Source organism: Aotus nancymaae, unplaced genomic scaffold (assembly GCF_030222135.1).
Source record: "Aotus nancymaae isolate 86718 unplaced genomic scaffold, 86718_ANA_hifiasm-v0.15.2.pri h1tg000064l_1, whole genome shotgun sequence".
Taxonomy (NCBI): domain Eukaryota; kingdom Metazoa; phylum Chordata; class Mammalia; order Primates; family Aotidae; genus Aotus; species Aotus nancymaae.
The window spans coordinates 25,945,778-25,960,023 of record NW_026988479.1 but is presented as its reverse complement, the minus strand read 5'-3'; the positions used below and the strand labels follow the sequence as shown (position 1 = coordinate 25,960,023).

The window sequence follows — 14,246 nt, the reverse complement described above, 5'->3', positions numbered from 1 at the left end:
ACCCAGCCTTCCATGCTCATGTACCAGCATTCTGTGCCCATATGCCCAGCCTTCTGTGCCCTTGTGCCCAGCCTTCCGTGTCTATGTACCCAGCCTTCCGTGCCCATGTGCCCAGCCTTCCGTGCCCATGTGCCCAGCCTTCCGTGCCCATGTGCCCAGCCTTCCTTGCCCATGTACTAGCTTTCTGTGCCTGTGTACCAGCCTTCCATGTCCATGTACCAGTCTTCTGTGCCCATGTCACAACCTTCCATGCATATGTACCCAGCCCTCCATGCTCATGCAGCCTTCCATGCTCATGTATCCAGCCTCCTGTGCCCATGTATCCAGATTTCTGTACCCATGTAGCAGTCTTTCATGACCATGTACCAGCCTTTGGTACCCAGCCTACTAGCCTTCAGAGAGCCAACATTCTAATTAGAGAAAGGGAGATGAGATGGGTGTCCCGTGCAGCCTGTTGCAGGCCAAAGCCAGACGTGAGCTTTCCTTGCAGGCCTCTGGAGAGCGCTACCATGTGGAGACCCACCCGGAACACCTCTGCGGTGCCTACCCTTACGCCTACCCGCCCATGCCAGCCATGGTACCACACCACGGCTTCGAGGACTGGTCCCAGATCCGCTACCCACCTCCCCCCATGGCCATGGAGCACCCGCCCCCACTCCCCAACTCACGCCTCTTCCATCTGGTGAGTCTGTGTCCCTCCCTTGCTCCAGGGCACACACGGAGGCTGCCCCAGACACCTTCCAGAGAGGAAGGTTAAGTGAGGGGGTCAGAAACTGCATCCTTCTAAACTAAACAGCACTGTGGTGGCAGGTGGGTGTCCAGGGCCTTGCTCTGGCCTGCTACCCAGGGGCAGGGATCTGGCCACGATCTGGTAGGGCTGCTCCACAGCTGTTTGGGGTCACTGGTCTAGGATAGAGAAGTCTGAGTAAGAGTGCAGGGTGGGAAGGGGGACTCCCTCCAGGCCCCAGGCCAGGGGTATCAGAACCTCACCATGTTTCTCTCCCTTTCCTTTCCTCTCTCTCTTTTATTTTCTTTTCCCTTCTCCTTTTTTCTTTTTTTATTTGAGATGGAGTTTCACTTTTTTTGCCCAGACTGGAGTGCAGTGACGCGATCTCAGCTCATTGCAACCTCTGCCTCCTGAGTTCAAGTGATTCTCCTGCCTCAGCCTCCTGAGTAGCTGGGATTACAGGCATGTGCCATCACACCTGGATAATTTTGTATTTTTAGTAGAGACGGGGTTTCACCATGTTGGCCAGGCTGGTCTTGACCTCAGGTGATCCACCCACCTTGGCCTCCCAAAGTGCTGGAATTACAGATGTGAGCCACTGCACCTGGCCTCTTTTCCCTTCTTACCATTCTTCCTCCAAATATCTGCTGTCACTTGTCCCCTTTTCTCCAGTCCTCTGCCACAGCCCCACCTGAGGCATCCCAGCTCTCCCCTGGACCATTACAGAAGCCTCCTGCCTGGCCTCTTTTTCAGCTTCTTCCATATGACCATTCTTGGTATACATCTTTAAACACCAGAGTATAGTGTAGTGCTTAAGAAATTGGCTCTCTATTTACAAAGACCTGGATTCAAATCCAAGTCTGGCCATTCTCCTTGCTGGATACCTTCAGCAATTACTTATCCTCTCTGAGCCTCAGATTCCTTACCTGTGAAATGGGAGTGACAGCCTGGGTTATCATAAAGATTCAATTATACTTGACTAATACAGATTTAGTATTGTCCCGGCACAGTAGATGCAATTGTAACTTTTGGGTGTGGTTATTGATTATTAAGTACCAGTTTTGTCGCAGCCAGAATACACCTGGCGTCTACCCTGTGGAGGGATTCGAAATCCAAATCAGAGCTCCCAAGTGATGGACCCTCCCACAGCCAGGCCTGCAGAACCAGGTGAGTCCCTAGTACTAAGTATCGTTCCTCCCTGGGGGAGACAGCTTCGCATCTGCCAACATTGCCTGAGTTTGGGGATGATGTTGCTACTTTCTGATCTTGGTGGAGGAGAGGTCCCGCTTTCCAAAACAGTGTTGAAAGGAGTGATGGCAACTGCAGGGTGAGCGTGTTTGAAACCATTCATTCTAGTGCATTATCTAAATGCCAGGCATTGTGCTAGGTGCTGTGGATGCCAAGAGAACAGAAGCAGATACGGTCCTTGCCCTTATACAGCATAATGTCTAATGAGGAAGGCAGAAGTGAATAAACAAACACCACACAGACAGGCTACACTCAAGTGCCCTAAAGGAAGAAGAGCAGGTTTCTGTGGGAGCAGATGGCAGAAGATGCCGACCTAGACTGGGGGCTTAGGAGAGCTTCCCATAGGTGGCAGCATTTGAGTTGAGACTCTCAGAATGAGTGGCACTAGCTAGGTGGAAAGGTAGGGGAGAAGGATGCTCTTCAGAGAACGTGACAAATGCAGAGGCCTTGGTGGGAGGAGGGGGAAGAAGGGTAGCCGATTTGAGGATCTGAGGGAAGACCAGTGTGGCTGGAGCCAAGAACAAGGTGGGGAAAGAGAGGGGCAACGCAGGGTTAGGGATGTAGCCAGGTCCTGACCGTGCAGGCCTGCAGAGTGTGGTGGGAGGCCTGCGTCTTATCCTTAGCATAATGAGTAGTCATTGGACATTTTTTTTTTTTTTTTTTTTTTTGAGACGGAGTTTCGCTCTTGTTACCCAGGCTGGAGTGCAATGGGGCGATCTCGGCTCACTGCAACCTCCGCCTCCTGGGTTCAGGCAATTCTCCTGCCTCAGCCTCCTGAGTAGCTGGGATTACAGGCACACACCACCATGCCCAGCTAATTTTTTGTATTTTTAGTAGAGATGGGGTTTCACCATGTTGACCAGGATGGTCTCAATCTCTTGACGTCGTGATCCACCTGCTTCGGCCTCCCAAAGTGCTGGGATTACAGGTGTGAGCCACCGCGCCCGGCCGTCATTGGACATTTTTAAAGCAGAGTGGCATGACCGTATTTCTGTTTGAGAAACTCCCTCTGGCCATGATGTCCACCCTGAAAGCCTGAAGGGCCTGGAGCTGTGTCCACTAGTCAAAAGACTGGGACCTTAGCGACTGCCATTGCTCCCTGCAGAGCTCTTATAGGGCACAAGACACCACCTCGCCTGTGAGACTTCTGGGAACAGAATTAGAACTAGTGGGTGGGAATGACAGGGAGTCCAAGTCCATCGCAACATGAAGAAGAACTTTCTAAGGGACACAGTTGTGCAGAAATGGAGCCAGCTCTGCCGGAGGTAGTGAGTGTCCCTTTGCAGGTGTGTGAGTACAGGCCATGGGACCTTGGAGGGAGTGTGGTTTGGAGGATTTGGTGATTGGAAGAAGGGATTGGTTTTTCATTTTCTGTGGTTCGCTGAAGATCCCTACAAGTTCAGTGGAGCCCCTTGAGTGGTAGAGGATGGTTTAATGGGAGGGGCTCCCTCCCCAGAACTGCTCCACTTCTAGGGTCTGGAGCAAGATTGGGTTCAAATCTTAGCACCACTGCTTCCTGGACCTGGAACTACGGGCAAGTCATTTTAAAACCTCTTGGTGTCCCAGTTCCCTCTTTTACAGTGGGATAATAATCTGCCTTCTTTGTAGGGCTGAGTGAAGACTACATGACCACTGTACCTAAGGTACTTAGCCCTGGCACTTGGTAGCACCCAGGAACCCTAGCTGTTATTTTCACTGTTCCTGTATTGCATTCTATAAGAGACTTTGAAACTCAGTCTATCACATAATCATGAAGTCCTCAAAATTTTTGTTTATTTAGAGTCTGCAAAAAATGACCGTGAGGGGCCTCAGTGAGACCAGATTGTGTCATTTGGCTCCACCTTCATCTTGCAGAGCCAGCTGACCTCAGATTGCCGAAAAACTAGAAGTCACGTGCACGGTGTGGCCAGAGCCTCAACTGAATGAGAGGCTGAGATGGGTGGCCAGCTTGTACCCCAGTCCCTGAACTGAGCTGTTTACAAGACTAGGGAGGCTCCACCCAGAAGGCTTTCATTTGCACTCTGCTGGGAGTGACTGGGAAAAACTCACTACCCTGCTGCTGAGTGAAGAGAGACCTCATCCAGTTTTGACCTGCCATCCATTGCAGAAGCCTCCAGGAGCAGCAATCCTAAGAGTGGGGTGCAGCCAAGACCCCCTTCCTTTACAACATCCCAGAAGTGGCTTCAGGCCCTCTGGGTGCCGTGACCAATTTGTGTGTATGTTTATTTTTTGCTTCAAGCTCTGTAGCAGGACCTGTCCCACGCACAGCCCTACCCCTCTGTGAGGAGCCGTGGGAAGTGTGGCTTTGTCTCCGGAGCAGAAGAGAACGACGGATGTTCTGGCTCTGGGGCCCTCTCCACCTCCACTCACAGTAGCCTCGCTGAAGCCATCACAGATGGGAGAAGGCCATGCCAGCCACGTCTGCTGAGGGGCCCCAGCCTGAAGCTGCCAGGCCCTGAGGTTCAGACCCTTGACCCCGCAGCTGGAGGCCTGTGGTACCAGAAGCCCGGATTAGGGTGGCTGTCCATTCCTGGATAGCTATTTGCACGAAACATGGACATAAATCCAAGTTGAAGATCAACATTCTGTGACTTGTGTTCTTTTATGTCCTGACTAATGTTCCTCTGTCAAACCCCTGCTTTCCTGGTCCTTCCTCCTATTCCCCTTTCCCCCCTTTCCCTGAGAGGGTCACTGTTACTCTTGGGTAATGGTGACATATCAGGGCTCCCTGAGCGTAGGGCAGGCCAGGACTCACGGGACTTGGGTTTAAATTCTGGTCCTGCCCCTCACACATCAGGAGACCTGGGGCAAGGCCTGGCCCTTCTGTGAGCCTCAGTTTCCTCATCTGTCAAACAAAACACCCAAAGCAAAGCATTCTCTAATTTCTCATTTTTCTTCTTTTTTAAGAGACAGTTTCACTCTGTTGCCCAGGCTGGAGTACTCACAGACTCAATGACGGCACATTATAGCCTCAAATTCCTGGGCTTGTCAAGGGAGCCTCCCACGTCAGCCTTCCCAAGTAGCTGGGGCTACAGGGGTGCACCACTGCACCTAGCTATTAGGTTGTTGGAAAAGTAAATGTGGTTTTTGCCCCTTTTTGATGGTGGCGGGGAGGGGATTCCCTCATGAAGACACCACCTCTGACGTGGGCTACATGGCCCTCGCTCACATCTGCCTTGGCTGATCTCAGGGAGAACTGTGGGGTGGGGATGCAGCCTTGGATTTTGCCATATGGCAAAAACCGCAGATACTTTGGCACCCACTGTAAAAAGTGTTTTTGTTGTTTTTGTTCTTTTCTCATCCTCCGCACTTTACCCTGCCCCACCTTCTCCTCACTCCCCACCCAGGCAGGAGTGGCCACCAGTGAAGAAGCACCACACACATAGGCTCAGCTGCTGCAGAAAGGCTTTTACTGGGCGGGTGGGGCGAGTCTCATGCCAATGGACCAGTGAGGGGAGATGGCACGTCCTCTGAAGGAGCGGGGGTGGCATCCCTGCCCAGGGGCTTAGCCTGAATGCACTAAGGGCTGGCCCCTTAGACAGGCTCAGGGGAGGTCCGCCCACAAGGGCTTCGGGCCCCTCCCTCATGAAGACGCCACCCCTGACATGGGTACGTGGCCCTCGCTCTCACATCTGCCTTGGCTGATCTCAGGGAGAACTGTGGGGTGGGGATGTAGCCTTGGGAGGCCCCTTCAGGAAGGAGGAGGGGGATTTGGGCAGTGTGGTAGACCCAGAAACTTCTGGGGATGTCAGTGGTAGTTACTAATATTTGGAGGCGGTGGGAGATGCTGGCCCCAAGGTTGAGGTATCAGAGCAGAACAATTGGACCTAGAGCTGGTTTTTCCTTTGGGTTTAGGTGTAAGTGAACTATTATCATTGGAATGGAGAACTGGAGAGAAAGGGGTGTTATTCTCCAGCACTACACAGCACACAGCTGCAGGCACACAGATGGACATACATTCCCAGATAGACATACAGGTAGACATGTGGCTGTACACCCATGCACACACCACGTGGTCATGCATGCCTGTAGGCAAGTGAATACCCACATGCACCCACACCCACATGCCTGGCAGTACAGATACACAACTGTATGCATCCATTTATGCCGGGCTGGGGCCTTGAGCGATAGGAAAGGGGTCTGTGGTGGACAGATAGTGTGGTTGGAGACACGGATTCCTTCCTGAACAAAGTCCCTCCCCTACATGGTGGACATGGGATGAGACGGGCTTCAGTTACTTCCTCTTGACCTCCTGGGCTGCCTGCCGGTGCCTCATGTATAACAGGATGTCCATCTTAACGTTGCTGACCGTGGTCTGGTGGTGCCAGCGCATGATGGGTTTACCATCTGGGCCCACCAGGAACTTCTCAAAGTTCCAGCGGATGTCATGGACCTTCATGGGTTCCCAGAAGAGGCGGTTAGATGTACCCACGAGCTCCGAGGTGGGAGGACAGGAGTTCTAGAGCAGGGATGAGAGGAGTGTCAACCTTGCTTGGGGACCCCCCTGAACCTCTTCCTCCCCAGGCCTTCCTGGGGTGGGAGAACAGCCTGGCCCTGAGGAAACAGCGCCAGTTTGGGAGTTAGAAGACTGCCAGCATCAGCTGTGGCTCTAGAAGATTGTGAGACCCTTAGCATGTTACTCTGGGTCTTCCTGGGCCTTTCCTGTAAAATGGGCTGATGAGACCCTAGGCCGTGTCTGCAGAGCCCTCCAGCTGGAACAACAGATACCAAGAAATTCCCCAAGAGCCCAGGAACAGGAGAGGTGGCATGGACCTTGACAGTGTGGGCTGGAGCCAGGAGGGGCTGCAGCCCCCACCAACCCAGATGGCAGCTCACTCACCTTTAGGAAAGTGTAGAATTTCTGCTCTTTCTCTCCATTCACATCCCCTTTCTCAAACAGCTGGAAATTGGGGACGAAGCCCCCACCCGGTCGGACATACCTGTTGAGGAATGTTCTTAGGTGGGTCCCAAGGAGGTGGGCACAGGCCTCAGAAGTGAGAGGAAGGGACAGAACAGGGAGGGGGGCTTGGGAGTCTGGATTTATTCCAAGGTGGGCAGCAGGAGCCAGTAAACTGCAGTGGGGTAGGCATAACGTGAATCCTCAATCTTCTTTTCCCACCTGGTCCCTTCTCAGTGTCCCCCCACCTCGGTGCTCCCCTGGGAGGCACATCACAACCAGTCGTCCCTGTCCTCCTTCCCTTGTCCCTTCCCTTCCCTCATTCCACTGGGGATCCTAGAAAAGGAGAGTGGTTCTTGGTGGCTGATAAATGTCCACCAAGAACTGGGGCTGATACAAGACACGTGGGTTCTGTGAGAGGAGCTTTCTTAGAATGCTGAGTGAGCACTCACTTGAGGCTGGGGAGGATCTCCGAGTTCTCTCCTGGTTCCTGTTTTCCAAATTGGTTGCAGGGAAAGCCCAGAACGACCAGACCAAATGGTGCAAGCTCTTCCTGTAGTGCATTCAGTTCTGGGCCAAAGAAAAAGAGCAGACATGGGAGTATCCTGGTGAGGAGCCCTGTCTCATCCACACCACTCCCCGGCTCACCCGCCGTGCAGCTGAAACTACTGAGGCCCAAGAAAGGGAGGGACTTGCCCAAGATCACCAGTGAGTTCATGGCAACGCTGTGACTCAGGTCCTATCCTCTTGACTCTAATCTGGATGGATTAGAGGTTTTGGAGAAAAGAATAATACCCTTTCCCAAATCAGCTGTCAGTCACCTACCAATTGCCAAGGCCCTCCACCTGGGCCAGTTGGTGGAGCACTCATTTAAGGCCCTCAGGACTGAGTTTCCTGGAGCAAGAACTATCCAACCCTGGATAGAAGGCAGAGAACTTCTTTGAGGTGGGGTGGGGTTACAATTTTCCCATAATCTCGGCAAATTAGGAACACAGACAAGGCCCTGGCCCAGGTCCCCAGTTTCTTCAGTGTCCCCTGGCCTCTCTTGCAGTAGCACCTGCCCCATCTCTTGCCCCAATGCACTCTGCTCTGTTTCAAGGCTAGAGAGAAGCATTCCAGACAGAGCACTCATGGCCGCTGGGCCATGCGCCCCACTGTCCTTTCACTTCCAGGAATTTGCCTGTGATTGACAGGCAGAGCATGGAGGGCCAGATTGCCCTTGCCTCTCTGACCCCTGCCAGCAGACTGCTCAGCACCGAAGCGTTTTCTCCTGGGTGCAGTCACATGCCTTTGGCTGCCTGTTCCGTCAGCCTCTGCGCTCTGCTACAGCTAGGGAGAAAGAAGTAAGCATACCAGGGGATCATGAAACCTGGGTCGAATGCCCCATTCTGCCACTGATAGCTTTGTGACCCTGCTTAAGTTGCGTCTTCAGTCTGAGCCTTGGTTTCCTACCTGTAAACTGAGAAGAGGGGAAGGCCAAACTAGATCACCTTCAAAGTTTATTTTAGAATGAGGATTAGAAGTATAGCCTCCCCCTTCATCCTGCTACACTACGCATATACTCTGGGGCCTCAAGACAATTGCCTGCTATCCAGAGATCTGCCAAGAGAAGCGCCAAAGCAGACGGGGCTGAGGGAAGATGAGACATTCTCAGCAAGATAGAGCTCCGGTTACCATCTCATGCTCCAGCCAAAAGGAGCTCTAAGCACAAACCATCTCCTCCATCCCTCTGCCTTTAGGGTGGCTGAGGTGCCCAGAGTTGAAGAAGTATATGGGGAATCTCCTAGAACAGGTCCAAAGGCAATCAGACCTCAAGCTTATATAATCATCTTCACAAAACTGTGGAGCACAGTGGAGCCGGGAAAAGGCGCTTGGACTCTCATGATTGCTACCACCCTCCCCTCGACCCGCCATGCACCAGAAAAGCGCCTGTGATTGAAATATGCCGTACAGCCCCAAATAAAGCAGGGAGGAAGGGTGGGCTCTTACCAATGTACTGGCCCGTCAGGCCTCAGTAGGTGGCCACGTTGACAAAGAGGAGGTATTTGCCAGCAAACTGCTTGAAGGGGATGTACTCCTCCCCATTGATGGTGAGGGCTCCATACTCATAAATGGTGCCGCTCATGCCACCATGGCAGTCCACCTGGAACACAGAAAGGCCATAGAAGGAGCAGGTAGAGCTAGAAGGGAACTTGGACATCTCCATTTTCAAAATAATGAAAGATCCCAAAAGAGAGAGTGACGTTCTCAGCAAGAATCTCAAAATCATCAACAAGAATTGGAACTGGACTAGCACTGAGGTCTCCTAATTCCTTGTGTATTCCTAATTCCTAATGATTCTGAAAGCACTTAATGAGTGCTTATTAGGCACTTAATATTAAGTGCCTAATAAGCATTTATTAAGTGCCTAATAAGTACTTATTACGATTAAGCACTTAATAAGTAAGTGCTATGGAACCCTGGAGAATGGCTTCTTTTGCAAATTACTCCACATCACATGTCAACTTCAGAACATTTACGGAGCTCTGAGGGAGACTGCCCTAAAGCTGATGGCTGGATTCCTGGAGGGACTGATGGAGACTGCTAGGGTGGCTGTTGCAATAATCCAGGCAAGTGAGGATGAGAGCCTGAACTAGGCCAGTGTGAAGGAAAAACCGAACAGAAAGAAGGAAGAGGCAGTATGGACATGGTGATTCGGAGGCTCCTAATCTGGAGGACTGAAAAGATGAGGCTGTTGTTACCAAACAGGGAAGCAGGCATGGGGGAAAGGCCTGTGGTGAGGTAGGGAAAAGCAGCAGTACCTGCATGTGTGAATGTTCTGTGTCTGTCAGCAGGTTGGTGATGACCCTTAGGCCTTCCTCCCTCCCCAGCTGCTGCTCACATCAGCCTCCAGGACAAGGAGGGGCAGAGTGGAATGGATCGTGGGCTGGGAGACCTGGGCTCCACATCCCTCTGCCATTAACTCCCTGTGTGGTCTTGGACTGGCCCTTTCTTTTCTTCGGACCTGAGTTTCCTCATTTATAAAATAAGAACCTTGAACTGAATCAGCTCTTCAACCAGGTCAACCATGGTGACTTGATAGGATCACGATCAGTGGGGGAGGGGGGAATGAGGTCACTGCTGGCTAGTAGGATGTCACCTATGAGCTTACTCTGCCCCTACCTCATCCCTGACACAAACAACAAAACTCTGAGACTACTCTTGAAAGGATGTCATTGCATCATTGACACAATTCGGCAGTTGGGCTGGTCGTGATGGGAAAGGAAAAACCTTGAAATCATTGTACAGGGTGGTCTTTAAGGTCCTTTGTGGCCCTGATATCCTTTGAGAGGTGGGCAGACAATAAACAAATGGAATGCAAAGTAGCACTATAGACCAGCAGAGGGCAGAGACAGGTGGCTGGAGTTAGAGAAGCAAATTCACATCCTCTCTTCCCCTCAATTCTGGAGAACTCGCTGTCGAGAGGTACCTGGGCCTAACCAGGTGAAGGGAGTAACCCATGCTGGCAGGGCCTGGCCCCAGCAGGGTGCAGAAGAGCTGCCTCTGTCCTGAAGCAGGCCTGCTGAGCTGGGCGAGGCTGCACTTCCTCCACCAGGCCATTCCCTGGCAGCTGCAAGCTCTCTTCTTGGCTCTGGGTACAAACTTCCTGCTTTACAAGAGTCTAATATTCCACACCCTGTGACTTTTGGTGGGTATTTGAGGCAGGCCCAAGACCTAAGATAACATTCCTCCTGTCCCTGGACCTTCTTGTTCCCAGCCACGGCCAGTTCCACCTTAAAATACAGACAAGCTGGGGCACAACAAATACAACGTAGACGGCCACAACGGTCTAGTGGCTAGAAAGCCAGGCATCTCCACAGCCTCTCCACTTTTTTGACTCTGCCCTGATCCAAAAATGAACTCTGAGACATGGAGGAAAAAAAAAAAAAAAAAGATGACAGGTTGTCCAAATAATGGGAGCTCGTAAACAGAAGGACCAGCTTCTGGGCACAGTTTCAGGTTGGGGATGTGGCAAGGAGAATTCTATTTCTTTAGGTTCTATATTTTGCTGGCTAAGTGGCCCTGAGCAAGTCACTTTCACCGTCTGGGCATATGCTGTCCAGGGAGGTAAGCATGCTGCTGCCCCTAATGGTTGTGAGAGTCTATTGGCAGAGCAAAACAGGCATGGAGTCTCTTGGAATGAAATCCCATTCAAGGGATAGTGGGGGTCAGAGGGTGGCTGTGGGTAGAGAAGCCACGCCTGTGCTCAACACTGATCGCTGCAACTCAGTCCTCCCTGAGCCCCCTTCCCTCCTCTGGGCACATGGAATCCCAGAGCACTGCACCTGAAACAGTGGCTGGAGCAGATAAAGGTTAGAGGCCATGATGGTGCCTCAGTCCTCCCAGAGCTGGACAAGATAGGAGGGTTCCCATGGCTTGAGAGTTGGATCAGGGGACTCAGCCAGGACTCTGGCTGACTGGGGCTGCTGGTCTTGTGTCTTTCTCCTCTATCTTATCACTCCTATCAACATGATGCTGTGAGAAGTGGTCTGGGAGGCAAGAGACCTGAGTGCTGGGCCTTGCTGTGTCTCTGATGCCACGTGACCCCCTTTCCTGGGGCTCTGACTCCTCCATTGTAAGATGGAGTCAGGTTCAGGACTGTCTTAAGGGCCCTTTCACTCTGTCAGCTTGTGGTTCCATGATTCTCTCTGCCAGGTTTAGTCACCTAGAACCCAGCGGTTACTAAGATCCCATGCACATCACCAGCTGCCACTCTTTCCAGCTTCTGCAGTCCTTTTGTAGAGCCAGGACAAGGCGCCTGGGCAGCCTGAAGCTGAACTGGGGAGGGGATGCAGCAAGAAGAGGAGGACCCCATTTGTTCCCTAGCCCCTCCCTTTGAATTGGGAGGAGGCAAACACCTCTCTGGGGCTGAGTCACCTTTTGTCCATTGCATTCTCCACATACCCCACTAACCCTATCCCTTAACTCTAGGGTTAGGGGTGAGGTGAGTGGTTGGGTCCTAACCCAGAGCTAAGATATCTCAACTCTAAGAACTTGGGAGCAGAGATGGGTATGCCCAGGCTTTCATTAGCCAGCAAGTCCTGGCTGATTGCATGTGATATGATCATACCACACCCTAAAACTTTCCTAGAACATACCCATCCTATTCACTCTGAGTCCATTTATCCCCCCATGTCCCCCAGAGTTCTGCAGAGAACACATAGCTATGATGAGTTATTCATGGAGTCCACGTTCTCACCACTAGCCTTCTTGGGGCAGGGCCCAATTGTACCATCTTTGACCCTCTCAAAACTGAGAGGTTGGGACTGACTCCACGGTGCTGGTCTGTCTATGCCCCACTCCCAACCTCAATCTTGAAAATCGACCCCATTCCTGATCTGGAAAATGCCTTCTGGGTTGGGGATTATGAACAGGGATGGATTAAAAAGGAGGGGACTTGGATGAAGTGGCTTCGCATGCATGTAGACTGACTCCAAGGAGGCTGATTAATGGGATTTAGGCTGAGGACAGAAAGGGGGTGACATGGAAGGAACCCAGGGCTTGCAATGGGCTTCCTGAGAAGTGGATAGGAAACGAAATCCGAGACTCATAAGATCTTAATTAAAGTGAAGACCCAGAGGATTTTAGAAACAAGCTCAGAGCTTGCAAATGTGTGTGAGCTAGAGACAGAAATCGCTCTCTTTGAGTCTATCCCTACACCTGGCTTCTGCCTCCTTCCGCACCCACTCCCACTCCCACTCCCTGGGGAGAGGAGAGGTCTACAGAGCCCACCCAGTACATCCTATCCTGTCCAAGGAGATAAGCATGCTGGGTCATGCCACTCCCGGCCTCAGTATCCCCACTCCAGGTATGGGCCACACACCTGCTGGAAATAGACTGAGGCTCCGGAGAATTCCACCTCTTCTGAATTTGTCCCCAGCTTTCTACCAGGTTTCCTCAGGCTAAGGAGGATGGTGGGTCCTGGGTAGTGAGGCTGCCCCACAGCAGGAAATTTCAAAGAATAGCATGTGGCTTTTTCAACTTCTCCAAGCATCCCGTCTGAAGCCCTCAGCTTCACTGTGCCCCTGGACTCCTACCCCCAAGTTCCCCCCTGCAGATGGATAAACGGGGGTCCAGGAACAGATAAGGACTCAGGGTCCTGGGTGTTCTGCACTGTCACTCCAGAGCACTTTCTAGCACAGATCTCTGCCTCTTCCACCAACGCCCTAAATCCAAGTGGCCTTGTATCATTCTTGGGCTAGAAGAGCCCCCACACCAGTTCTTAAGGACCAGGACCACCCAGCTGCCTCTCCCCTTTCTCCCTGTCTGTCTCCCTGGGAACTTGCACAGCCCACCCAGACGCCAGGCATTTTTTCTGTGACGCCCTCCCTCTCAGGCCCTACTGAAGGGGAGTGGCTCAGGCACGGAGGTGACAGAGATGTAGCAAGGCGACCCCTGAGGTGGCAGTGGGGAGAAACGGTGAGCTCGGGGTGAGAGACCTTCCTCCCCAAATCATTCCGCCCACTTGAAGCACCCGGTCTCGTCTCTTCAACAAATGGAACTGTAGACGACGACGGTCGGGGGTGGGGTCGCTGCGGCGGAGGGGCGGCCACGGGGATTCAGGGCGTCCCTCGCACCTGGCGAGGAGCCTGAGAAGAGGGGTGCATTGCACTGAGCGCTGGACACCCAGGGGCTAGGTCTGTTCTCCTGGCTCCCGGCCCGGAGGCTCACTCACCTTCGACTTCACTTGTCCCCGGCTCTGCGGGACGAAGGCGGCCAGGAGCAGGGAGAGCAGGCAGGACGCCTGCAGCAGCCGGGCCATGGCGAGCTGGGAGCGCGCTCAGGGTCGCCTGAGCGGCTGCCTGATCCCCGGCCCCCGTCCGTCTGAGGTGTACGGCGCTCCCAGCCACCTTTCAAGCCCTCGGGAGTGACCAATCCGCGGCCAGGCCTGGGCCTTTGCAGCCAATCGCTGGGCGGTTGGGATTTCAGGGGCGGGCACGACTTGCCCTCCGCTCCCCCCTCCCCGGCCCGGGGCGACAGTGACATAAACAAGTCTGGGCAGAGGTGGAAGTCAGGTCCCTGTGGACGTGGGAGGCTGTCCCTTCCTCTTTGGACTCCAAAGTGCGAATGAAGGAGGGCACAGGAGTCTACATTATCACCAGGGAAAGGGGGATAGTAGCACCCAACAACTGATGGAAGGCTCCATTCTGGGAAGCATTTCTTACTCCTACCGAGGCTTTTAAAACACCTCGCAATGGTCCTCTGGAAGTTGAGTTTAAAATTTCATCAAGATCTGAAGTTAAATTTCCAGAAACACTAACTATATGTAGGTGTAGTGCTTAAGAAACAAAGAGTGGGTGTCCCGGGATTTCGAAAACCCCATTCTGGGTAAGG

At 52.7% G+C, this 14,246-nt stretch overlaps 2 protein-coding genes across 12 annotated transcripts in view; one reads left to right on the top strand and one right to left on the bottom strand.

The window, feature by feature from the left end:
* TNIP1 (TNFAIP3 interacting protein 1) overlaps positions 1-4,556 on the top strand; it is a 58,523-nt gene extending 53,967 nt beyond the window's left edge. For 4 of the 11 annotated variants that reach the window (XM_012444740.2, XM_064366532.1, XM_012444090.2 and 1 more), the window contains 3 exons: positions 491-682; positions 1,798-1,894; positions 3,830-4,556. In XM_012444740.2, the coding sequence (XP_012300163.1) occupies positions 491-682; positions 1,798-1,894; positions 3,830-3,861 (321 nt within the window). In that variant the 3' untranslated portion in view covers positions 3,862-4,556. Of the gene's footprint in view, positions 1-490; positions 683-1,797; positions 1,895-3,755 lie in introns of all 11 variants that reach the window. The other 7 variants (XM_012439184.2, XM_012447516.3, XM_012441332.3 and 4 more) reach the window with 2 other exon arrangements.
* Positions 4,557-5,368: 812 nt separating this feature from the next.
* GPX3 (glutathione peroxidase 3) lies at positions 5,369-13,694 on the bottom strand. Its single transcript, XM_012447991.2, has 5 exons — positions 13,588-13,694; positions 8,862-9,015; positions 7,325-7,442; positions 6,816-6,915; positions 5,369-6,434 (listed from the first exon to the last, which is right to left on the bottom strand). Exons 1-5 carry the CDS (start codon positions 13,672-13,674, stop codon positions 6,210-6,212), a joined length of 684 nt encoding a protein of 227 aa, XP_012303414.1. The 5' UTR covers positions 13,675-13,694; the 3' UTR covers positions 5,369-6,209.
* Positions 13,695-14,246: the final 552 nt, after the last annotated feature.